This window comes from Scophthalmus maximus, chromosome 6, assembly GCF_022379125.1.
Source record: "Scophthalmus maximus strain ysfricsl-2021 chromosome 6, ASM2237912v1, whole genome shotgun sequence".
In the NCBI taxonomy this organism is placed as follows: Eukaryota; Metazoa; Chordata; class Actinopteri; order Pleuronectiformes; family Scophthalmidae; genus Scophthalmus; species Scophthalmus maximus.
Genome location: NC_061520.1, coordinates 6036653 through 6063810, shown reverse-complemented (window position 1 = coordinate 6063810; position 27158 = coordinate 6036653). Strand labels below are relative to the sequence as shown.

Sequence of the window (27158 nt, the reverse complement as noted above, 5' to 3'; positions counted from 1 at the left end):
ACCCGGACTAAACCATTCCTGTCAAGATACGGGGGGCGGGAGAGAGGAGTGTAAGAATTACACACTGCTCACTGTTTTACACGTGATTCAATCCTACTCCGACACGTGTGTTTTGAGTTATGTGAGTTTAAATACTTCAAGTGTCTGAATTTTGTGCATTTACACACGAAACAATGAAAAAAAAAGAAGGAAGCGGCGGCTTCTAATGGTTCGGTCCGTTCTTGAATTAAAAAAAAGTGGGCGTGTCTGCACTGTACGTTTCCGGTCCGCCCCGCCCCGCTCCCCCGTGTGTTTGTGTGCGTGTGTCTGATTTTGAAAGAAAACTCATCGGTACCTGTTTATTCTTCTTTTCTGCTTCAGTGGAAATGACATTTTAAAAAAGGAAAGCGGCCGGTGTGTGTTTGTGTCAATGCTCCACTGTGTGAGACAAACAGCTGGAAATGTCCTGTTTCCTGCGAACTAGGAACTTTTATTAGCAACAACAACCAAGATGGCTGTGACACCATGGCTCAGAAACAGGTCATGCTATTATAATAGATACTATTTTTTGTATGATGTGTATAGTGCGTCTAGATGCTCATAACAAATATACATATACGTATAAAAGTAGTTTATGAGGTAACTTCACATTTTCTACCCCTAACCCTTTTAATAACCTCACTTTGTGGATAAGATGGCCAGATGATTAGTATGTATTTTACATTTTATATTAATCTAATGTTATCTGTGCACAATATAATTATATTTCTTATTTACATTTGTACAGTTTTGGTTGAATATTCTATCTGTCTTCAAATGTTTTTGTTCTTTTGATACATTTTAATATTTTGTTTTGATGCTGTGATACTTTCAATCTCCCTGCGAGGGATCAATAAAGTTCACCTCATTGTTATATTTTTATCGCAGGAGTTGCTTGTTACTCGACCAACAGAATATTATTCTTATCAGTGATCAAGTACAAATGTTAAACATTTGTTGGCTTTTGCTTCCCAAATATGAAAACTTATAACATGATTTGCTTTTTTCTCTTTTATATCATTGGGTTTGGATTGTTGGTTGCCTACATATGTGGAACTTCCAATGCCTACAAGAAGAAAATGAAATAAAACAAACACACCCCAAATGTAATATTTCCTTCAGAATAAAAAATAATAATAATTCTCCACAGACGCATTAAAAATTGACCCGAGACAGAAACGTACTGCAAATTATTTATAATTGCAAAATGTTGTGTAACAAACTTTTTTTCGATAAATACAAGCATTAAACAAAAGCATCATCTAAAAAAGTTGACCTGCCATTACAGCCACAAAAACACAAATAGATATGATCATATTTTCATTAGAAAAAAGCAAAAAAGCATTACAAAACAACTCCAGAGGCCATATTTATATATTTGCATATTTCAAAATATTAAACACATTCATTAAATTTCTGTTTTAAAATTAACATGGATAACTTAAGAAAAAGAAAGTTAGTTTCGTCACTTGAGCTGCTATGTACATATTATAAACCTGTTTGAAGTACTGCACAGTTGTGACTCTCAGAACATGAAATTAAAAGAAAGTAAGTGCTAAATGCAGGGTGCAGCATACCCTGATTATTAATTTGATAACTTAGTGTCCTATGAAACTGAGAATAGAAATCAATGTCATATCTTAGGCAAAAAAAACAACCTGGCAAGTTCCTCATGAAAGAGAAATCAATGTCACAAAAGACGCTGCTTAAATCAAGCTGTATATTCTAGAACAGTGAGTGTAAAAAAAAAAAGGCAAAGGGGCATCTACTGAATAAAAGAGCAAATTAATAAATGCAATCTTCTGTTCCCAGCCCCACACACACGCAGCCATCCCGCCCTCATTTGCACGCTGACAAAACTGTACAAATATGTCTATAAAATAATATAATAATAAAGTCACTCGACCGTGTTGCAGCTTGAACCAACACAAACACACAATGAACTGAACAGTTAGTAAACTTTGGCAACGCTTCTCCCTGCCTTGTTTTCTCCACCGAATTGAATTGCTCCGTTCTCACCCGCTGTGATCGTTGAGTTAGTTCACACGCGCGTTATCCGATTAAATAACATTTGATAAAAGTTGTCTTCCTGCCGCCAACGTCCACACCTGGTTGTTAGTAAGTGCTCCTATCATATTTCTTGCCTTGCATTATGATTAGATCTTATAATGCAACACAGCAAGGTGCGTGAAAGCACAGGGGAGTCGTCTGTAGCTGTGTAATGGGCAGGTTGAAATAAGAGATTTAATTAGGTGATACATGAACCCACCCTCCCAAGACCAGTGGCCCCTCCTGGTCCCTCTGGGTTTGAGGTGCTGACCGTAAAACCCGAGCTTCCCACGTTGCCCGTTGGTTTGAATGTGACCCCGACCCCCTGACATCCGGTGGAACAAACATAAGTGACATTTTTCAATGTGTTCTTCATCCGTTTTGTATCTGCATCAGATATCAAGATTACAGCTCAGAAGTGAGAAAGATTAAACATTAAATATTATATGACAATCCACATTTGGGAATTTGGCACAGATCTCACTGTGGCTCCCGATTTTCCTTTCAATCCTCTGTTCACACTGTTTTTAAAGGGGCAGTAAGCGATTTTGGACATAGATTATGGGATGGGAGACGGACGTGCTAAACACGAGGCCAAAACTCCTGAGTCGCAGTGTCGTAGTGCTAGGGCGTCTCTTAAGGTGTCGGGAGTGATGTTTACAAACTACACAAAGTGTTTTGAGGTGTGGCCTGCACCATTTTTATTCAAATTTAATTCACAAAGCCAGGTGCTGTGTAGAAAAATCTGATTTATTTTTCAGCGCACACACCAACAGCTAGCGGACCGTGACTAAATATTTGCTGAATTTTACAAAAAGTGTATTGCATTAAAATCGCTTAAAGCAGTTGTTTGAGGATTTAACTATCAAACAACTGCTTTAAGGGTTACACACACGTGTGTATGGCGAGTAGCAATTATCCATTTCACCAGTCTGCATGGTAGCCAGCTTAATAGTTTTTTTTCCGGCTCTTTATTGGTTGTGCTTTTGGTTGTACGTTTAAGACCAACTTGCTGAGAACACAGAGGGAGGTTGGAGATGTGGGAGGGCGGAGATGAGACATGGAGGGGGAGATGTGGCCGACGGAGCTTTTGGATTTTGGTCCGACATTGCCTGCGACATCTAGTCGCAATGAATCTTATATAAAACCTTCAAACTTGAACTTTGAATGTTTTCCAGTGCTCATGGTGAAACCACCATTAGTTCCAGTAGCCGAGGTTCAACAGTCGCATGGTTGTTGAATATGAACCGTTTGTGGGGTCGAGTCAAGTCAGAAGTGAGATCCTATATCACAGGAACCAGCCCGGTGGTGGGGAGAAGGCAAAGTTCGTAGTGCCGTCAGTACTACAGTGACGCATCCTCCGTCCTGCACCAAGGTTTTAAACACTGTTCTTCTCACACTCACACACAAACACTTTACTGCTATGAGTCTTTGAGCATGTTGATGCGTGCAAAGATCTTGAGCGCAGGCCCCAGTTTAATGTTCATGGTGCTCATGAGGTGGTCTTCCTTCAACAGCAACAGGGCCTGTCCGTCAATCTCCTGAGACCGAAACTCATCCGCTATCTCCTGACAACCTGCGTGCACAGCGGAGGAAGAAGTGAAGGTTAATTTCAGTGAAACAGGATCCGTAGGCAAGAATAAGATGAACTGAACCTGGCAGGTTTAGTTTGTCAGTTGTTGTTTTTTTTAATGTTTCCCAACAAACAGTTTACTCCACTGACCTGGCAGTGAACAGATGAACTCGTAAACCTCCTCCACGTTCCACTTGGTGGGGTCGTTGGGTATGAACCGCTGGCAGAGTGAAGGTGCGTCTCTCACGGCGCAGCCCTCCTGGTCCGAGGCCCTGCTCGGCTGCCGGCGGACGGGGACCTGAGCGGGGGCCGGGGTGGGATCCAGGGGTCCCGAGCTGGCGGCGGACAGGGGAGACGGAGGCTCCTCGTAGCTGGACATGTCCGAACACGGGCTGGACTCCTCCTGACTGGGCTGTGAGGGATGTGGTGAGGACACGGAACCGCCGGGAGTCTGTTGAGGTGACGGGGACAGCTTCTGAGGAGGGTGGGAAACATTGAGGTTAATGACATCAAGGCCCAGCATTTAAGAAATGAATGGCTCATCAGTAAAACACTTAGATGAAGACGAACTTTCAAAGAGGTCAACAAACAAATCCAGTTGCTGTTCATGTCGACATAATGTGTGGTAGGATGCAGAAAATCTTTACCAACTGTTTCCACACTTTGTCCTGGTCGACAATAAATGGTCGACAAGGATCATAGAGCACGTAATGACCCTTTAAAGGCAGAGGGAGGCGATCAGGCACCGGCACAAATGAGGCTTTGATTCATTAAAAGGCACAAGGTGTGAAAAGTGCAGCCTGCGAAATGTGCAGGAGAAGCAGTATGTGATAGGAGGTGAAGTGTCGATGAGGACGTTTTCTAGCGCGAAGGACCGAGTGTGAGTGTTTGTGTGTTAACTTGCCTTTAAGTTCTGGTGGGGACTTTAGACAGAATACAAACCAACCGATGGGGACTCGTGTCACTCATGGGGACAAAACTGAGGTCCCCAGGGGTCCATACGGCTGTTTGAGTGTTAAGACTTGGTTTTAAGTTTGTAGTTACATTCAAGTTAAAGCCCCAGTGTGTAATTTTTTTTACTTTTCTGGCGGCATCTGGTGGTAAAGTTGCAAACCGCAGCCAACTGACAGGGGACACTTTGAGGCAGCGCTGGAAATTCAACAAGACGTAACAAACATGGCGACTCACACGTAGGTCGGGTCCACTTCATGTAACTATATTTAACTCATTCAAAGTTGACGAAAAAACACTGGTTCTTTGCTGCAGATGATTATACATATATGAACATATAGTTATGGACAATATATTCAATTTCTGTGAATAAGTTCTTCTAAATATTACACAGTGTAGCTTTAAGGTTAGGGCAAAGGTGCGTTCACAGCGTTCACGTTCGTGTTGCATCACACAAGTAACAGAGTTTGGTCGCTGGAACATTTGTTCTTATTCATGCGAATATTTTCCCATTGTTCTTTCCACTTTCTCCGACAAACCTCCTCTGAACAAGCGCACACACAGACACACTTGCGCCTCCCGACGCAAGTGATGCGGAATTTGCATCCAGTCGTGTCTTTGAGTTGACTTTGTATGTAACCTACTCACGTCTGGTGTGAACGCACCTTAAGAGTTAAGGTAAGGGCGTTTAGTTGTGATGGTTCAGGTGCGTGTTTTTCCTTTACCTGCTTCTTAGCCTCTATACTGGAACGCCCCTGAGATCTTCTTCGCCAGCGTTTGGTCGGTTTACTCCTCTCTGGACGGAAAAGGCCCATCCGTCTGGTACAACCCACATTGTACCTGTTCACAAAACAATCCATTATCAGGGTTTGTTTTTTTTTTTTTTACAGGAGGGAGCAGCCAATCGTTTCAGTAAAAACAAATATTTTAAAAGGTTGACTTGCCTCTTTGCACAAACCATGGAACAGAATCTTTTCGAGGCCTTGAAGGTGAAGGCAAAGTCGACCCAGCCACAGTATTCACACGTCAGCTTGGGCTCTTGTTCTTTTTCTGTGGAAGGGGGAAACAACATAACCGTGAGTCACAGACACTCAGAGCCACACTGAAGTGGTTTGGTGAAGAGATGCAGAAGCATGCAGCTGCACAGAGAGCAAACTTTTTCTGAGCGGCCACAAAAGGGACAGCGAGTAAAGCACCGGCTCTGGTGCATTTATCGCAGAGGCTCAAGCTCTTTGTCGAGTCAGTACCACCAGTAATTCCACAACATTAAATCTGAGTTAAGGACAGAAAGGTGCGTGTCAATTTGAAAATGTATAAACCTTCAAAGTAGTACAAATAAAATTGTTGACTTTGGGATTGAAACACCCCAAGTTTCTTCAGCATCAAACTGCCTGACATTACACAACCTTCTTGCGCTTGCTGAGTTCTTTGTGGCCCACCTGGCGGGTTCAGGTCCTCCGGCTCTGAGTCGGTGTTTGCTGCGTTGCTGAGCGGAGTTTTGTCCGGGTCTGAGGAGAGCTGATGATCCAGCTTCTTTGGGCTGTCGATGATAATGGGCAGACGCTCCACCTGGAGTAAGGGAGAAAATGTTTACGACTGTAAATGAAACAGTCCCAAGTTCCTGAAATTTAGCCGGACAACGTCACGGCAGCAAATTAAAGAACAAAGAATACTTTACATGTGTACATATTTTATTGCTGAAATTATTTAGTGGTCAATTATTTAATTTTTATTTAAGGGTTTTCTTGTTTTGTTTGTCTCTTTCAGTCCAAGTTGAAAGAATCATATCACTTTCTTTACATTAACTCTGTTTGTTCAGCTCTTTCTACGTATATAATGAGCATATACACAAAACGTCCAGGAGGAGGCAGCGAGCACAAAGTCTAGAAATTATCATAAACATTATTCTGCATCTTTATAAAAAGTTTAGTTTAACATTTCATTCAAAGTAACTGAGACAAACCTTCATCCGTTTCACAGCTACAGAATTCTGCCTGACTATTATTAATGACTGAATCAAAACACAAGCTGTGGGCTCTCACTACTGTTGCCATCAGAGAGAAAGAGTGTGTGTGTGTGTGTGTGTGTGTGTGTGTGTGTGTGTGTGTTTGCCTGTTGACAGTTCCCTGCGTGCATGTACGCTGGAGAAGTGTCGCGGCTCTGGGTTGTTTATCTCATTTCTCTGCGAGGTCAAAAGAGTGAGATCAGGTACTTACACAGACCGGGAACGGCTCGGCTCCCTCCTGGATGACGAAGCCTTCGATGACGTGCGTGAGGACCTGGGGCTTGACGATGGCCTGGGGCAGTTTGTTCTCCCCGTTTTGCGGCGCGCTGCCCGTCACACTGGGCGCCTCGCTCTCGTGTCCCGAGGTCATGGCAGGAGGTGGAGTCCCAGGTGCGGCGGCCGGCTTCTTGCTCGACCCCCCAACTGAGCCAAGACGAAAACACAACACAGTCCGGTTACATATGTCCGTCAGATCATTGTCCTCCGTGAAAAATGGTCACTGCTGGGGTCAGTTTGAGTGACACCAGGAATGATTAGACGACGAATGGTTTCTCTGTTACTTTAAAAGCAAAAAAGGCAGACATCACAAATGCAAACATCAAATGACGTTTTTTCCCCGTCATCTTTTATATTAATCTGAGTATTTGGGGCGTTTACACTGTAAATTGGACAAAACATGAAATTTAAAGGAAATCACCATGAGATTCAGGAAACTGTCATGGACATCTTCAAGTAATCTCTTACACGTTTTAGAACAGAAACACAATCATCAGATTAATCTATAACTGATTTATTAATTCTGGTCCAAAATGAACTTACAAATAAGAAACTTACTCCGCGAGCGTGGAGGTGTGGAACTTAATGCTAGTTCAATCTAGGCTTGCAACGAACGATACTTTTCATTTTCTCGATTAATCGATGAGTCGTTTGATCCATAAAATGTCATGAAATGGTGAAAATGTCAACTGTGTTTCCCAAAACCCCGAAGATTTGGGGTTTTTTCGTCCACACACCAAAGATATTCAGTTTACTGTCACAAAGGAGCAAAGAAACCGGAACAAATTCACATTGAAGGAGCTGAAATCAGAGAATCCTGACCTCTTTTTCCCCCCCCATAAAAACGACTTAATCAATGATCAAAATCGATAACCTTTTGCAGCTCTAGTTCAATCACCTTTACTCTAATGTACAGACAGTCCTCATCATCAAACTGGTGAGACGTGAACAACTGATGTTTTCATTCCTTCTGTCATTGATTGCAAGAGACAGTGGGGATTTGTTTTACACGCGATGAACCATCAGATTAAATACACCACATATGACCTTAATAATGATGAAACCTCAAACACACCGACCCTGGGTCGGTCATCTCCATCTGCCGCAGTCAAACAATGGACAGCGACACATGTTAGGTGCCCCGCGGTCGCACAGCCAACGATCGACCAACCGACCATCACATCCCTAGACGAGAGTCTTCTTACCGCGCCGACTGTCGGTTCACGCGGGGAACACGTGCGGGTTCGGTCCGCGTTGTTCTCGGTGATGATCCGACGGACGCGCACCGACCTGCCGCTGCAGCTGGTGACAGACCGACCGACCGACCGGGCTGAGACAAGAGAACCAGGACCCGCCTCCCGTTTCCTCCCACAGCCTCTCGTGCTGCCGCTGCATGACAACATGTTTCTACAGCGACTGAGATGTTTCTCCTCCCAGCGGCTACAGCCACTTTCCCTCCGACGACTCGTCAACTCAACTAACACGTAAGCGCAGTGGCGTAGCGCAAACATCCGGGGCCCGCACGCACACACACACACACACACACACACACAGGGCCCCCTCTGGGTAACTTGGTGCCCCAGGTGAGAGTTTACTGAAGGTCTGATTGTTTGATGACAATAACAGAAAATGTATTATCATTTATTATTTCTAAAAGGTAACTTCCTTTATGCGTTCTTCGCCTGTTAACATGCAGAGGCACCGCTTGGGGCCCCCAGGTCAGCAGTGACAATGCGCAAAGTTTGCAATGACAGTAGGAGACCGCCCTAAGGGGGCCCCACCTGACTGTACTCACTCAATTGTTTTTTTTTTTGTTGTCAGATAATTTATAACATAGTGGTGATGAACGCTGGTTCGAGGGGCCCCCTGTAATTTTTTGCCTAGGGACCCAAAATACTCTAGAATCGCCTCTGTTAACATGCACACTATCACTGTTATGCATCATCTCACTTTTTACCCTATTCACATACATAACCAGAATGTTGTCGATGTCAACTGAGTGTATATCTCCATGATTTTAACATTATTATGTCAATGCTCATCTGTAGCTGTGATGCTTCTACATTAGCCATTTTTGTACGAGCAAGTGTTTTTAATGAGACCTTTGCAATATTTTTTACTATGTATTAGCGCTTATGTCTTCTTTGTGTGTCATTAAATTTGTCGTACACATAGTACTGTCCACGGACTGTCTGTGGACGTGTTACTACGGCGTTAGTATGCATGAAATGCCATGTAATGCATTATTATTAACTGGGTTTTGCTACCAATGGCTAGCAGGACTCCAGCTTGTTCTTCAACTTCCTGCCGATTGCAACTGGAACGCAATCAACCTGGGTTATTCGGTGTGACATAATTCTGAGAGACACTCATTAACCTCTGAATTAACAGAATACCAATCCGGAGCATTGTAGATGTGTAAATATCAAAGAATCACGAGCAAAACAGCTACTGGTCATTGGTCACTGCAGCTGTTCTGGAACAGAAACAGAAACTAACCACTAGTTTCATATTTTGTGGCTCAGTGGGTCAATCTCTCAAGCACAGCGGCGAGATTTTGACTGCTGTCATTCCAGGAGCAAATATATGCATTTATAGATAATTGACAGTTTCACTGAATTTCTGTGTTTAGGATACAGCAGGATGGACGTTCAACAACCATCTTTTGTCTGGAGGCTTTTACTTTAAACGTTACCATTTTTCTTGGGTACACTGTATTTGAGCTGTCATCAGCCAGACAGTGGATTACCAAAAATAGTTTCCTGCTCTGGTGTCGAGCGGTGCTCCTTCACCACACATCACACCCAACTCATCGGCCATAAACAGCAATTTGTGGTTTACAGAATGTTTCATTTTACAAGAAACACAGCATTAGCACTATTTTTCAACCGGTTGGGAGAAATATCACCATTGAAAGTGATCCGTGTCAACATCTATAAGACAAAGTAATCTGTGTTTGGTGAGAGAGGACTGTAGCTGCTTCATGAGCATCCCCTTACAGTGACTCAACCCCACAGACGATGGAGGTCAAATAACTGAAAACAAAAGTTTTTATCTCATATATATATTCAAATCAGCAGGCTGACAAAATGTGCACACGAAGCAGAAAACACAGCAATACAAAACAAAACAAAAAATGTATACTGAAGATGCGGCATGTCTGTGATTTTCTTGATAAATACAGCTAAAAGCTTTTTAACTGGATTAGATATATGGCAAGTTTTGTCATATTTGATTTAACGTGTTTCTAACTTTTTTCACACTTCCTGTATGTAACAGGTGTGAAGAAAATATAACTACGATGTTCCCTGCTCGATGCTGGCCAGGCCCAATATCACACAAATGTACCCACTAATATTTTCAGGTAACTCTTATTTATACAATTAAAATATAAAAGAAGAAGAGGGAAGCTGCAGACACAACAAGTGCTTGAATACAAGTAAACATGAGCATTGATTTTGTTTTCCTGAAATGATTCCTGAAAGATTGTAAAAATTTACCAAATCAAGAACAGCATCAATAAAGTTATAGTTTCCATGTCAAGGTGAAAAGTTAACCGTTTTTAAACTGCTTCCAGACTTCCTGTCCCAGTTGCTAAATTATTTAAAAAGTTTATCAACAGACACATTTTGGGTTCCACAGAGAGTCGTTTAGCAGCGTAGAGAATCGGCCTGAATCATTACCTTGTGGCTGAACAGCTGGTGGAACTGTGTCGACCTTGGGCTGCTCCACGGGCTTGGCAGGATGTGAAGGCAAAGGTGCAGGTTGCTGCTGCCGTTGTTGCTGCTGCTGCTGCTGCTGCTGCTGTTGCTGCTGTTGTTGCTGCTGCTGCTGCTGCTGTTGCTGCTGCTGCTGCTGCTGTTGTTGCTGCTGTTGTTGCTGCTGCTGCTGCTGCTGCTGCTGCTGCTGCTGCTGCTGCTGCTGTTGTTGTTGTTGTTGCCGCTGCTGCTGTTGTTGCTGTTGCTGCTGTTGTTGCTGTGCGGATGGGGTCGGACACATCTCTCTCACCACCAATGAGGTTGGCTTATCTTTACTGTCCTGAACCAAGCGGGAGGCCTTCAATAGGCATTAGGAAGAAAAGGCAGAGGGGGGGGGGAACGTGAGAAAGTAGATCTGCGACAGTCATGAAGAGACACAACCAGGGGATGTTAGAACTTTTAATGCCAGTGACAGTGAAAAATTGAAAACCATTAGGGGAACTGGAAAATATCACACCAGTGGGAAAACATCACACCAGTGGGAAAATATTACACCAGTGGGAAAATATTACACCAGGAATCCCAAACTCAGGAAGATCCCTTATTTAACGTGTATGTCTTGGAGCTGAAATTGATACTGTGGTTGTTGTTGTTGTAATGGCCGTTTTTTTTATTTTTGCTGGTTACCACTTTCAAAATACCAAAGTAAAAGTTTGGAACAACACAGTCAGTCAGGATGTTAAGTAGGACACGATGCCACGGCTCATTAGAAACAAATGGGAGGACAAACAATATGAATCACATCAATTACGCAATCTTGGAAACAACAGCAATGGATAAGGCACTGTAAGTTACTGTGAGGGAGGGGTTTCATCTCAGACGTAGACAATTTGAATTTTGGAGAATTTACTTTTATCTGTCTATATTGGCATTTGAAGGCTCTTAACACAGCAAACTTTTTCATTTAGAAGCAGATAATTTTCTGTTGATAAGGCTACAGTTATTAGGGCTTTTCTTAAAGACTTGATCAATGGACAATGGTACTACAGTAGGGCTGCAACTAACGCCACACACCAAAGATATATAGTTTACTGTCATAGAGGAGCACAGAAACCAGAAAATATTCACATTTAAGAAGCTGAACATGCCCGTACTCACTGTTGGCTGTATTTGAAGGTTGATGGCTGTGAGCTGGACGGGCTGAGCTTTGGCGTGGCTGAGGGAGGAGTGGAGGGCGTGATGGGGGCTGATGGTAGAGTGGAAGATGGTGGCCTGCTGGCTGGGCGTGGAGGCCTGGTGGTGTGGAGCAGGTTTGGGCAGCACAGGGACCGGGTGCTGTGATGGCTGGATGGAGGCAGTCTGCAGCAGGTGGCCCGTCGTCTTCTGGTGGGAACCTTGGCCCTGATGGACCATGAACTGCTGTTGATGCTGCTTGTGCTGCTGCACCAGGGATTGTGGCTGGATCTGGGTGTAAGCTGGAATGACAAAAAGATAAATTATGAAATATAAGAGAATGATTCCACTTTTAAAAACTGTCCACCACACACAAACACTTCCTTGTTCTGACTGAAGCCTAACCCTCAGTCGCTATGGATAACAGCACCTGCAAAATGAGTAAATGTAAGTATCACCTTTTTTTTTTTTTTTACTGTGTAACCATGTAATTTAAAAAGAAAAATTGATATATTCTTGGGGCCTCACCCATGGGAATGTTCATGAGCCCATGTTCATTGGAATTTATGTTCCAGAAACTTTTGATGAAAAGTATTAGATTCTTTTTATTATTATTTTTACAACCAATAAAGATTTCAAGCCACACATGCCATAGTTGCATCTGTTTTTCCAGTCAATACTGGCTGTGAAACTATAAAAAAACTATTAAATGTCCTACTCGCTGATGTGTTTTTTTAATGTTTTAGTCTATTTTTCTCTTTATCAGTGACATGATGACAAAGTAGTAATAACATTTGTGAGGTTTAATAGACTTTATAAATCTTACTACTACTACTACCATGAACTATATTTAAAAAAAATCTTTCTTTTATTTCGAAAAATGCAATTTTGGGGAAAGCGTAGATAAACTAACAAATGACTGCTCAATATAATTTTATTTGCAGTTTAACAATTACACAGTTTAAAAAACAAGAAACAATTTAAAGACTTGGGTTCACAGGTAATTGTGATGGAAATATTTGAACTGTTCAAACAAAGTTATAATTGTAAGATAAATCAAAAAGAAAACTAACCCCTGCAGCCCTAATGTGCGTTTAAGGATTACCTAATTAACGTTGCATGCCACAATTATATATAATTCAGAAATATCTTGACTGAGTTGAACTGTACCGTGCTCAAACCCTAGTGTCTATGAGAGACACTGTGCCAGAGAAACAATGAAAGATGTAGACGACTGTTGTTCTCTAGCCTTCCCTTCACCCGTGTGCCCCCCTGGTGACAGCAGGTAATATTAAGAGCTCGTGGAAAGGTGCAGCGTCTCTTGCTGTTAGTCAGGGCCTGTGACTCACAAATCAAAATGGCCTGTCACCACTTGTCAGTGCTGTTGTGGGTGGAAAGACATTGTGAGCTCATAACCTGCCCCGAAGGGCCGAGACACGGCGCATCAATCTTGTATTGTGGGGGAGCATGTGTGAGTTGGCGGGCGAGCGTTCGGCCGGAGAAGCCTGAGGCGAGTCAAACATCAGGGAAAAGCCTTGAGGATCAAACATGAAGAGTGAACCGTCCATGACACTCTACTGCCTCCTTGATCTCCAACAACGCTACCAGGAAACAATAAAGAGTTCACAGACAGAAAGTTATTGCTGAAACCCAAATAAGAAATGAGTTATCTGCTGCAGAGAGGAACTACCCAGAAGCTTCTGCTGTATGAGTCGCATTGAACGTGGAGGATTGTTGGGTAATGCTAATGATCCCCCTCCCCACAAAAAATTCCTACATGGATTAATGCCAAGTACATCAGCATTTGTCTCAAATCCCCATCACCCTCCTCCTCCTCCCACTTCTCCTCCTCCTCCTGTTCTTTTCACGATGTTTTGTGTGGGACAGGCTCCATCTGGTTTCAAAGTTTCCCTGTGAGAGCAACCGCAGTCTGTACCCTGCCGCGGAAAAAAGTGGATGTTTCTATCCAGCAGAGTTTGCATGTCATTAGTCCCTTCAATGCTGCAGAAAACTTTTCTTTTTTACAAGTGGCGAGACACAGTGGAACCCATCGACAGAAAAAACCTGAGCTAGCTGTGGCGCACACAGAAGAGAATATTACACAGAAGAGAATATTGTTCAGAGCAGGATGGATGTGAGCCGTGGGCGGGTGGACTCAGCCCAAAGCAGCATGATAATCAAAGATGGGTCGTCTAGAAGATGGATCACATTTGAAAAGTAATTTGAAAAACTGACACCTCAGTGGATAAAAACACCCATCAGTTCTTCAGTTGATGCACAGAACTCCTTAATCGGAATTTTAAAGTAGTTAGTTATACTTTTTTTTTTTATTGATGAGTGTGCAATGGTTCACAGGAGTAACCACAGTGTTAACATGAATACGACTAATAATTTCATTTGGCTTATTGACCTTGGAAATATTAGTTTGATGATGAAGCTTGAGCTGAAACAATTAGTTGACTCATCAAATAATTGATCCTCAGCAACTATTCTGATTCTGATAATTCAGTAATTTTCAGTCATTCAGTCAAAATTGTCAATAGGCAGTCACAGCTCTCGATGAAACAATCACTAACTAAGTTCCACCGTTCTGATTTTTTATGGAACTTTAAAACGGAATCACATGATCTTCATCAGCAGATGTAGTTTGGCCAGTCGTCTGGCAAAAAAAGACCACAACAATCATGTCAACAACCATGTCTATGAGGCTGTTAAGTAAAAATTAGGTTTAAAAAATGATGTTGACCTTTTCCAGTAGTAACAAAGTACAGGAGTCTAATGGGATTGTCATTAGTTTTCGAAAGTTTGTTAAAATTTCATCCAAGAGTTGCTGCGATATTTCAGTGTTGACCACGGTAGGCAACCAACTGAACTATGTAGAGAGTAATTCTTAGTATGTGAGAACCTGCTTGACAATAAACACAATTGTGAATCTTCTGATTCTAAATTCTGACTCTAAGTGGAGCTTGATTCGATATCATCAAGAACCAACCTTCACGCTTAAGACAGACGAGAGCCTAAGAACTACAGAGCTTTCGTATCAGCAGATCCATCTCCATGACGACCAAACAAGGTCCATCCACGGATGACGACCTTTCAATTTGACTGAAAGCTTCGGGGGGACAAAAAGCTCAGAATTGTACCTTGAAATGGGATTGTTGTGCTCGAGCACGCAAAAAAAAGGTTAAGTTACGGCCGACAATAACAAGTCTGTCTGAGCAGTCTGAGCAAACGAGGGGGAATTCTGAATCAGTGCGCGCACCGGATACGACCAGCCTTCCCCACGAATGCTGACAACTTTCTCAAGCCCCTAATGAGGAACAGGGAGACGTCCTGGAAGAAGAGGAAGACAGGGGAATTCATTTAACTGCTATTCCCCCTCAAGGTCTTGGGATTAAGGACTGGAATGACTCAGGCCCTCACACCCACACACATATATAGACACACATGCAATCACCCTCCCCCCCACTACGCTTAACGGGCAGATATCTGTGTGCACAGTTGTGCAACGCTCTGAGGTTGAGATGAGTTTGTATCACCAGAGCGCTGGAAAATCCCTGAGGTTCCACATTCTCACTGGCTGCCACTTTGACTCACTTTCATGGAGCTCATTCCGGCGTAAAACAATAAGAGTACGTCAGGCCTCAGGCCGTCTTTTCCTCACCGGACAGAAATGTGAAAACATAACGTCAGGCCCTCTTAACTAAAAATATCAATATCAATCAAATTCTATTTAGATAGCTCATTCTCACAAATCGCAATTTGCCTCCAAGGGCTTAACGCTTAGAAATCGTTTAGAGAGCCACAAGTGAGGGATTCCTCTTCTCTTTCTATCCTTTTTACAAGCTAACAGGATCATTTAAAAGGCAGTACAGACGAGGCCAAAACAGGTTGAATTATTTGAAAACTGAAAAAACTTTAACATTAAGTTGAAGTCTGGGTGTTCTTTTTTCTTTTTTTAAATGCTTACTTTAGCATTTAATCTCTTGCCTTTCCAGTGTTTTTTTTCTAGTCAAATTCAAGTTAAACTGGCAACCGATACTGTTATTAGCTGCTAAATGATTTTCCCAAGACACAGGCGTCATGTTCAGACCTGCTCTTTTATCTGTGAGCACGGTGCTTTTGGGGGTTCCCTGCTGCGGGTTTTTATAGTAGAGGCAGCTCGTTCCTGCCAAGACGAGGAGATCAAACACTCTCTGCAACGAGCCAGACGTTCCCAACGCTGGTGTCCAGCTCCATTCCTCTTAGTCAGGGAAAGTGACGGCCTCCCAGTGTTTCTGACGTTCACTGTAACAGAAACATTGCTCCAAAATGATCTGCCATACTTTTGGAGAGCTGGATGAAAGCTGAAGACCAAAATTAGCAAATGATCACCACTCCGCCATTGTTTTGTTGCTCTCTCAGATGAGGCCAGGCAAGTCTCTGCTGAGTCATTATTACCAATAAATGAAGCAGCATTTTAATGTTTTAGCTGGTCAAAGTGGAGCCAATTTTGACTTCTTTATACATTGTTGGGTTTTTTGGGACACAATCTTAATCTAAATGTAACCAGTGATTAAAACTGTTAAATAAAAATAGTTAAAAATACGATATTTTCCTCAGTGCTGCCATTGGTTTACAGTATAAAGCAGCATAAAGTGTGCAAAAAAACAATAAAGTCGCATTGAAAGTGACATCTTGACATTATTTTAACCATTCATGCAGTAAATGCAGGTTTAGTCCACAACTGACTTAAAGCTCTTTTATAGCAGTAATAAGTAGAAGTTATTACAATGCATTATAATAACTAATTAGAACACAGATCCTAATCATATCTACAGTCTCCTCAATAAGGCAAGTTAAGGCAAGTAGACACAGAGGCCGTGAACGTATCACCCAGCACCATCCACATGCAAATCATCTGGTTTCCTACTGGTTCGTTCCTCTCGTTACCTGGGCCGGGACACTAAACATCCACAATGACTGTGGATGGTGAAATTCAGGATTTTTTTCAAGAGACAGTGGCGTGTCTGTACAAAAAACTTTTGTGTGATTTTTTAGCGTAGAAATCAAAGTGCATCCAAGCTTTAATCCGAATCCCCTCAGCTGGCCATGCTGCCTCCCCTCCTCCCGACCCACTGTGTTTTAACTCCCCGGCAGCATCCCGTGCGCACACCTGTCCCTGATGGGCTGCTGCTATGGCAACCCATGTTAATTTCTTTTTTTCAGCGTGCAGCCAGACTCTGTGCTTCCATCCTCCCTTTCATTTTACGCAAATCCATTACTGCAACAAAGCAAGACACAGTTGTGCAAAGACACATTCAGTTAATCCCCCACTCCCCTTCTCCTTTACCAGACGCATGCCCCAAAAAACACACACACACACACACACACACACACACACACACACACACACACACACACACACACACACACACACACACACACACACACACACACACACACACACACACACACACACACACACACACACACACACACACACACACACACACACACACACACACACAAAAACAACAGCATGCATTAACGGTTTACTGAAGTGTATATAAGGTTTATAGTCATGAACAAACAGTGTTACTTCTCCGAGCAGATTTAAACACATAAAGTACATCCATACTCTTATGTTTAGGCTCATGTACGACACACTCCATGAACCATTTTGTTTTATCGGGACCTTCTGGAAAATTAGATAATGCACCTTAAGGGATTTATCCTGCAAACAAACTGGACTTAATCAGCTTGTAGTGCTGGCATACTCTACACCATTCACACTACGAAAAGAAAAAAGGAAAGAAAAAAAACAGCTGCTGACTTCCAATTACACAGTAAGTGGTTTGGAAAGACTCTTGCGTGGCATTGTGTGGTTCGCAGCTTCTAGTTCAGCAGCCCCACTGTTCCAGACGCAACTCGACAGTCTTTAATACGCCTGGTTTCACCCCCTTTCGTGAATTGGTGGGTTTGCGAAGCGGGGCTCTGACATGTCACACTGCTAGCCAAGAGAAAGCTATTAAAAGTGCAAAGTGTCTTTTCTCGTCTGAGCTCGCTATAAACACGAGAGCAAATCCCTGCTGTGTATCCGTCGGCAGCTCCAAAGACCCACGTCTATTTCCGAGGTTTGAAATGTTAGGTGTGTAACCAAAAAAACAAGCTTGCAGCGGCTGGCAGGCGAATTTGGCAGCTAAATTTATCCGCCCACAAAAATGAAAACAAACTTCCTATGGAACGTCGAGTGTTGTATGTACAGAAATACCATGAACCCTCCAAAAAAAAATCCATCAGTCAGAGAATATGAATACTGAGACGCGATGCGCTGATCCAATATCAAGAGTCAAGGCTGACATGGGGGAAATATTGCTGCCATTTGTTGATGAAGTTTTCATTGTTCATTTAATTTGTGGAAGTGAGGACTTAATTTGGTACGACAGACGATTGGATGCACGATTATTTGTGTTTGATACCCAGGAGGGCTGCAACTTAAGATATTCTTCATTATGGATTCATTTGCTAATTATTTTTCCTTGTCTAATCCACTGTTATTTATAATTAGAAAATACAAAGTGAAAAAAAAGCTTGAAATCCTCAAAATTGAGACACTGTGCCTAGGAAAGGCATCAGGTCTAAAACCCATATTTTTCCCCCTGCAGGGGTCTGGTCGGGATCTTCCTCACGACTAAGATAACTTCTGTGTACATAGTGGGATAGCAGGCTTTACCAACCTGGAGCAATGAGAGGCTGAGCACTGAGGGTCGTAACGTGGCGGCTCATGTTTATTGCCCGGACTTCTGTGACCGCTGCACCGTCACCCTTCTTCCCTCCATCGGAGGAGCCGTCGGAGGAGGAGCTGGTCTTCCCCGCGGAGGCGACCTGCGTACCCTGGCTGGGATTCTTGACCAGCGAGGTGGGCTGGATGGGCACAGGGCTCTGCTTCAGACTGAGAGCCTGCAGGGTCTGCGTCTGAGAGGAGGACGAGGTCGCCCCCTGCTGGCCGCGGATGGCGAGGTTCTGGACCTGATTCTGAACAGAAGCATAGAGACTGTGTTTATTTCAAAATTAATGAAGATCTACTTTAAAAACACTTCCAAAGGCTAAGTAATGAAGTACATGAAGATGATGTTGTGCTATATATTTTGATCTGATCTGCAAAATGTGTCAAAACATTTAATATCACATCTTTCATTCAAATATTCTGCTCACATTGCACACAATGCATTTGCATCTATTTTTATAAGACGGATCCAGTCGAGTTTGTAAGCACTACATTAAAGATTGTAACTATATTATATTATATTATATCTTACCTGAGAGGAGGCCTGCGTGGAGCTCTCTGACTGCACGGCCGTCACTGTGGCTGTGGGAGTGAAGATGAGCTGAGGGGACAGAGGAACCGCCCGGCCGAGGCTCCGGGCCACTTGCACCAGGTTATTCTGCTGGGCCTGAAGAGCATAACACAGAAAAGACAAAAACTGAATGAAGAAAGTTCATGGATATGATTTTTCTTTTATGTACAGTAGGTGAGGAAATGAATGGCTAAATAAATAATGCAAAGGAATATAGTTGTATATTTTTTTTTACCTAAAAGTATGTTTAAACTTACATACTGATATAACTGTCATAAACTTCCACCGTTTTGTACCTCTTGTTAGTGAATGTGTTAAAAAACAGTCAATTAAAAGAAATAAAAAAAATCTGTGTCGGCCATAATTCAACAGTAAATAATGCACGATATCAGAAGACAACAGAATAAGATTAACAAATCTAGAAACGTGCTGCCACGTGGCTGGAACAGTATGTGTCAGCTGAAAGCAAATTGAAACCCACAACCGTCTTTACCAAAATAGACCAATGAAGATATTGTATTCATTCAGCAACTCTTTAAAAAAAACAACAACTGGATCTGTAGCTGTGTGTGTGTGTGTGTGTGTTTGTGTTTGTGTTTGTGTTTATGCACATATGCACACTTATGTAAATGTACCATCTGTGCGCGCAGGTACATCTGGGCCTGGCTGGCTGTGAGGGTGGTGTTGGACGGGCTGCCCAGCAGAACAGCCTGCTGGGTAATACTGGTGGGGGTGGAACTAATGCTCTGGGCCCGGCTGATCAGCTGAGCTGCCGCAGGGGAGGTGGTCAGGTTGATCTAATGGGGGGGACAAGATGTACAGGATCATTCGGTTTACGTATGTGTATATCAACATACCAACTTTCAGGGTTTCAACACCTTCACACACATTAAATTCAATGACCTTTCAAGAACTTTCAAGGATCAATTCCCTGAAATACAAGGACCCAACACAGAATATTCAAGTCAAGAAACAAGATCAATTACTATTATAGCATTAAGCTTTTTAAGGAACTTTAAAAAACTTTTTCAGGGCTTCTTTTCTAAAATTCACAAACTTTCAAGAATTTCAAGGACTCATGGGGTCCCTGGAATTTTTCTTAAAAGAAATAAAACACCCTAAATTATACAAGATTCAGAGTATTTAACCACCTACCAAAAACCAAAAGAAGCAGCACAGTGCAGAGAGCTCCTGGTGCGAGGGGCCCAGTTACCTTCAAGTATCTTGGTGCTAAATCAACTTTGTTCCCTGATAATCTAATGAAAGAAGATAATGTGAACTTGAGAGGTTTTAAGGAAACGGGCCCAACACTCAAAAGTGCACTTACCGTAGCTTGAGTAGATCCTGTCTGCTGAGATGAAGTGCCATTCTGTGAAGAGCTTTGCCGTCCAGCTGCGATACTCGCCTGTTGTAACACAAGGAGAGAAAGTTACCGATTCCTGAAACAACTTAAAGCAGGTTAACTACACCAGTAATGATCATCTCTACACCATAAGAGGGATTTGTTCATTGATTGTTTTACTAACTTGCTGTACAGCTGCCAGGCTCTGGAGCTGAGCGGTGCTGAGGTTGTGCTGCTGCTGGAGGGCGGCGGTTTGCAGCATCAGATGCTGCTGCTGAGCAGCGTACATCTGCTGCAGGTACTGTGCTGCCGTGTTGGGCTGTCTGTGCAGTGCCTGCTGGAACACCTGAACACAGAGAGACAAAGATGTTTGAGTAATGCACTCATCATAAAAAGAGTTTGCATACATTAAATTTAAATGGGCCAGGAATCTGAAAACTCAAGAGTCAACAGATTCAGCTACACTGATCTGCAAACATATGTCAAAATCCTGCATGAAATATCAATACAACTGTCAAAAAACAGCTCTGTGCCTTTAGTGTACATTCACAGTGTGTGTGTGTGTGTGTGTGTGTGTGTGTGTGTGTGTGTGTGTGTGTGTGTGTGTGTGTGTGTGTGTGTGTGTGTGTGTGTGTGCGCGTGTTCAAAGTATTTAAAACTTGCAGCATAAATGTCGAGTGCAAAGGAAGACTTTCAGGGAAAGAGACATTAACAGCTAATACATCTACTACAGGCAAAACTGTTAATATGGCCATGTGACATTATATAACAGGGAAAATTGCCCACACAGCAATGCACTAAAAAAAACTTAAAAGGATGTTGATCAACACAAAATAAAATTATATATATATATATAATTTTTAAAAAAATTGAAAGACTACATATTTACATATAACCTGACGATGTTTGGGTTTGGACTGTTGGTTGGACAGAAACATTTATGATGGACATTTGTGTCTACTTCCTGTTGTTTCACAATATAATCAGTAAATTAATCAATAATAAAAATAAATTTTGGTGTAGTACCAATTTCATTACCATAAAAAGTAACATAAACAAAGGGTGGTTGAATCCCACCACATTGAATTTTAATGTATTGTGATGTTAACAATTAATTCAAAATGGGATTAGATCATGGACTGTGAACAGTTTATTTGTGTTGATTCTCTGAGATAGACAGATATACACGACTAGACTGTTTCAAAATGTCTACAACTTGTGATCATTGCAAGCAGACAGACGTAAATAAAACCCCTCCTCAGTCACTGTTGGCGAGAAAAGTCTCAGCGATTCTTTGACCAAAGTACAACAAAGCTGAACCTCTGCCACTTGGGGAAAACTAAAATCCTCACCCTTCACCTCTGGAAGTGCTCCCCTGGCTTGTTGCCATGTAACCAGAAAGGATGTTGACCCGTGGTCCACGGTGTCAGTGGACCATGCAGACCCACGTCGCTTGGAATAAGTACAATTAGCAGAGATGCATCCACCATCTCACTTGACCATAAATGACCCGGCAGTCCCTTTGAGCTCTGAGGGCCCTTTGGTATCAATGGTGTTTGTCTTCTAACTGTCAGCAGGGTGACGAGACAAGGAGGGCTGGATGGCACAAAAAGACCCTGCTGTCAAAGCATCAGCACTAAAAAGCTGCATGGAACTTATTCAGGGAGGGTGAGCCTCTTGCAGAGGTCAAAGGGTCAAAAGCACTAAAGAACTGAAAGCATTCCTTCCATCAACATGGACGAATCCCGTGATATTGACCGTTTATTTATTTGCGCTTCTGTCATCAGTGTTTTGATGAGAAAGAAAAATGCCTCATTCAAAAATGAAAAAAATATATATATTTAGGACAACATCAGAAGCGTGGAGGTGGCTTTTATTGCACACCAACAGGGGGCAGCAAAGCAGAGAAAAGTCTCAAGGAGAGTATGGTCTGAGAGTCACTTAACATCAAGCTGTCAATCATTAAATCCAAGCTCACCTGCACGGTTTGTCGGTCAGGTATCCCACTGTACACCGATATCTGAGGCACGGTCTGTCTTCCTGTTGTCGTACTAGTAGTGTTGCTACTACTACTGCTGCTGATATTACTCGTATTGCTGCTAGTGGAAGCGGTAGAAGTAGTAGCGGTGGTGTTAGAGGTACTACTGCTGCTGGCAGCTGTGGTGGTGGTGGTGGCAGAGGAGCTGCTGGTGGAGGAAGTGGCGGTCCCAGTGCCACTCGCCGCAGAGGCAGGGGCCCCCGGCTCACTCTCCATGGTGCCCTCTGCTCTTCTCACCTTTGACCCCCGGCTCTTCTGAATGGCTCTCCTGTGCCTGGAAGAGAGAAAGGACAAGCTGCCATTTACCATCTTTATACCCAAAGGCAAATGTTTCTCTTCAGTCGTCACACAAATGAAGCAAAAATTCGCCCGTATGTGACTTTTAATAATCCACCCAACTTCCAAGAAAATGTGACACATCACAAACACATTAAAAAAATGGTCAATTAACATATTTATTGGGATTACTGAAAGCCTTTATTAACTATACTTAATGATATTTGGAGCTGAAACTTTAGTCAATTGATTGATTGACAGAAAAATATTTAGCTATTTTTACCATTTCAAAAACCGGTTTGGGTCTTGTACTGATGGTTGGAGACCGAGATTTTACCAAGACATTACCTTGGATTCTTGAAAAATGGGACCGGCAATTTTAAACTATTGTCTTAAACACTGAAAATATAGCCAAAGCTTTTGTCTCCATCTTATATAAATCTTCCACTTACCTACAAACCAACACAGGAACACACAAGGCAGTGAGGTTGTGTAACAATTTGCTCACTGTGTATTTATGCATTTGATAGACTGAGCAAAATTAAAAACGAAAGAAATTCAGCCAAAACCCTGGAATATACTTAAATATCGGATAAGTCGCCCTGACTCGCCACAACACTCAAACCTCTTCTACTCCCGGTGTAATTTATCCGAGTGCAGATGTGAGCACAGCTGTGAACACTAAAGCAACGTAAAAGAGCAGCATGCGACGCACATCTGCGGCAGGACCCGAGCATCAGCAGGGAAAAAGACTGGTTCCTCTGAGGTCTGTTTATTCGATTGCACAAATTCATAACAGAAATACTACCATCCAAAATTTAGGAGCACTGTTCAAATAATCTACCCTTGTTGTTTAGTCTACGATTACAGGCTCAAACTCTGAAACACTCCTGACTTCATTTGCTAAAAAAATCAAAGTGAGGCGAGGCAGAGCGACGCTGGTTAGAGAAGCACACAAAAATGCAAATTGGGAAACTAATGAAAAGGGTAAAGTAGCTGGCAAACATCTGAGGTCTCTCTAGATTGCATCTTAAAACAATGGAGCTTTTAACCTGAACAGAAAATATGCATATTTGGTGAAGCTGAATAGGCAGCAGAGGCTGTTCAACGGGGACTATTGTGTTAAAACAACATGTATGCCATAAACTATTTCTATTTCTATATCCTTTAGTTCTTTGTCGATCATAATCACGAAAAAAAGAACAAATGATTTAATCCCCTTCCATAAAAGCCTTTTTAAGGGTCGGTCCCCTGGTGCTCTGCCCTCCATTAGCACAGGAGGAAAAGGGTCCAGAGCTCCACAAGCAGACGAGACGTGGGGCGGCACAGCATGAGAGGTGAGAAGATTTCGAGGAGGAGGAGAAAAAAGTATCCTTCTTCGGTGCAGGAGCGAAGAAGCAAAGATTAGGTTGTTTTAAAAGGAAGCGAAGCAAGTTCAGGAGTCTTTGACGAAGACGAGCTACATCAGAAGAACTGATAAAGAATTTGAGATGCTGCTGGTGTGGGAGAAGAGGGTGGGATTAATGAGCGCGTAGGGGAGGAGAAATTAAAACCGCATGACAGCTGATGTAACGGAGCAGGGGAAAAAAGGGTCAAAACAGGGAGGATGGAGTTTCTAGCCTCGTGGTTAGAGGTGTACACATGAAGCTATCGGGGGGGATGGCTGGATGGGGAAAGAGAGCAAGTGAGGGTCGTAGGTTGTCTGAGTACGTTGAGGTGTTTAAGCGGGACAGCGCAGGGAGAGGGTGTGATGGAAGTAATTAAATAAGGAGCATTGCTGCCGCCATGCCTCAATTCTTCAGCTATTTCCTGCTCCTCATTATTCTTTTGAGCGGATTAGGGGCCAAAGCACGGCTCTGTGGCCCACTTACATACTACAAAGCAGCATGGAAACAAACTGCAATCTCACTAAACCATATGCTTTTCCTTAGCACGGCAGCTTGAACAGCCTTAAAGAGCTCGACGACGTCTGAGTAAACAAACCGGTCACAAAATAAACTGCTCTATATGAAAACTTTCGCTGAGTCATATCAATGACCAAAAAAACAGTCATATTCTGCAACACATCCACATGTCAATACAGAACATGCTTCAAAATGCAAAATACATTTTAGTAGCATTGGCCAATTATTTTGATAATTGACTGATCGGTTCAAGTAGTTTTTATGAAGAAAATAAAGTCAAAATTCTCTGATTTCAGCTTCTTAAATGGGAATATTTTCTGGTTTCTTTGCTCCTCTATGACAGTATACAAAATATCTTTGCTGTGTGGACAAAACAAACAAACATCATCTTGGGGTTTGGGAAACAGGATTGACATTTTTCACCATTTTATGAACCAAATAACTAATCGATTAATCGAGAAAATAATCCAACACGTTCATCGATAATGGAAATAATCGTTAGTTGCAGCCCTAGGAAAAAGTTTCCCAGGGGTCATTATATGAAACCAGAAAGATTAAAACCAAAACATGGATAAGAATTGCAGGCAAAACTCAACACCATCGGAGACATATCTATCTAAAATACAGTAAACGAATTTCAATTCTAAAATTGCCCGACACAAAAAAGGACAGTGAGCGCTTGTCGTGAATTAAAAAATTTCACATCTACATATTTGTGTCTGTGAAGCAGCTGAAATCCGGTCAGATATAGAGGATGCACAGTTGTAAACAAAGCACCACTGCTGCCAAAGCCTGCCTGCCTGCACGCAGTCATTAGCCTACATCCCAGCCTGCGTCCACACACACACACACACACACACACACACACACACACACACACACACACACACACACACACACACACACACACACACACACACACACACACACACACACACACACACACACACACACACACACACACACACACACACACACACACACACACACACACACACACACACACACACACACACGTGTGACTGTGTGGTTGTGTGATTGGATGGGAGGGAATCCCCTCTGGTAATAATGCCTTAAGCTCAGCCCCAGTCATTCTGAGAGGAGTCACCCATCCATCAGTGAAGGGGTATGATTTCTAATGTATGGAGAACCCCCCCGCCCACCACCACTCAAACACTCCAGTCCTTAAACCCACATCCACACGAGGCCCTGAGTGGATTTCAGTACCGGTGTGTTTGAGAGCACATCAAAGCAGCGACAGCAGTAGGGTGCAGTACGCTGCTAAGAGCCGGGCAGCACCATAACAACACAATTTTCCGTGCGTCCCTCACAAGAAGAGGGAAGAGACATATTGATCTGCTCGTGCTGCCATTACGGGACGGCAGGAACCCGCCGTCAGATTTGTGTCTCGAGGACTCACACAGGCTGCAGGAAGATGAGAGCCGTTAAGAGTCCTTCAGACAGACTGGCTGTCTCCATAGATCACGGTGAGGAAGTGCAGGAACCTCAATCAGTGTCTACGCTCAAGTAACTCTGATCGCCCCACATTACAAAATACCACAAGAACACATTTGACAGCTGCACTAATCGATTGATGTGTGATAATGGCTTTAATAGCCAAGCCATCCGGAGAGAAATGTGTGTGGAGGGGTACTCTGCTGCTGCTGCTGAGACAAAGCCCCCCTAACCCCCGGTGCTCCTACCTCCTCCGGCCCCCCAAACGCGATGCAGGGGTATGATGCCCCATCCCCCGGGAGTGTGCAGTCCTCCTGCAGGATGTTGCTCTTCTTTGTCTGCCAAACTGAGTGGCTGGCTGGCTGGCTGACTGGCTGGTTGGCCGACTGAGTGAATGACTGAGCGTGTGCGAGTGTGTTCCCGTGCCGTATTTCCAAACCCCCAGTCCCTCTCTTTTTCTACCCCCAACACACGGCAAGCTCTTCGTCCCAGCATCAACACCCCACTCCACCAACCAGGCCGCGGCCTGACTCCTGATTATGTGGTAACCTAGCGACAGCCAACAGGGGTGCCTATGGATTCGCCGTGCAGAGCCGTGCGCTGATTGGACAACAGGATCCCCTCTAATGAAGATGATGGTAATGATTTTACTCTGTCTCTCCCCTCCCCCTCCACTGCTGCCTCAAAACTGTTTTTTTAAGGATATATAGACCCTCCATAATAACCATAAGGTAGACTGTAATCATCACCTACATTATTTTTTTTATGAAAAGCCACAAATCTAAGTTAATGAGGCGTTTCATTAAAGTGACAGCTCAGAGATAACACTCCCTCTATTTTGCTTAGTCTTGGTCTGGACTGCTGGAAATTGAAGGCTCCATTTCAGTGCCTCAAATTCATAAACTCTGGGTTTTTTAAACCATTCGTACAAAGCAATATTTTCCACAAATAACCTGCAGCTCACAGTGGGACAATTTAGTCTAATAACACTCACACGCTAAAGACAGGAGCAGTGACGTTTGACCACACCTAAACCCACTCTGAGAATTGAGAGTAAAAA

The 27158-nt window shown here is 43.0% G+C and overlaps 1 protein-coding gene across 5 annotated transcripts in view; it reads right to left on the bottom strand.

The window, feature by feature from the left end:
- Nucleotides 1-1199: 1199 nt before the first annotated feature.
- phc2b (polyhomeotic homolog 2b (Drosophila)) overlaps nt 1200-27158 on the bottom strand; it is a 32731-nt gene continuing 6772 nt past the window's right edge. For 4 of the 5 annotated variants that reach the window (XM_035631732.2, XM_035631734.2, XM_035631731.2 and 1 more), the window contains 14 exons: nt 22404-22737; nt 20610-20771; nt 20411-20488; nt 19719-19880; nt 19045-19179; nt 18463-18760; nt 11729-12045; nt 10556-10928; nt 6808-7019; nt 6031-6160; nt 5536-5641; nt 5317-5431; nt 3791-4115; nt 1200-3643 (listed from right to left, as the gene is read on the bottom strand). In XM_035631732.2, coding sequence (XP_035487625.2) covers nt 3489-3643; nt 3791-4115; nt 5317-5431; nt 5536-5641; nt 6031-6160; nt 6808-7019; nt 10556-10928; nt 11729-12045; nt 18463-18760; nt 19045-19179; nt 19719-19880; nt 20411-20488; nt 20610-20771; nt 22404-22737 — 2902 coding nt within the window. In that variant the 3' untranslated portion in view covers nt 1200-3488. The remainder of the gene's footprint in view (nt 3644-3790; nt 4116-5316; nt 5432-5535; nt 5642-6030; nt 6161-6807; nt 7020-10555; nt 10929-11728; nt 12046-18462; nt 18761-19044; nt 19180-19718; nt 19881-20410; nt 20489-20609; nt 20772-22403; nt 22738-27158) is intronic. The other variant, XM_035631735.2, reaches the window with a different exon arrangement.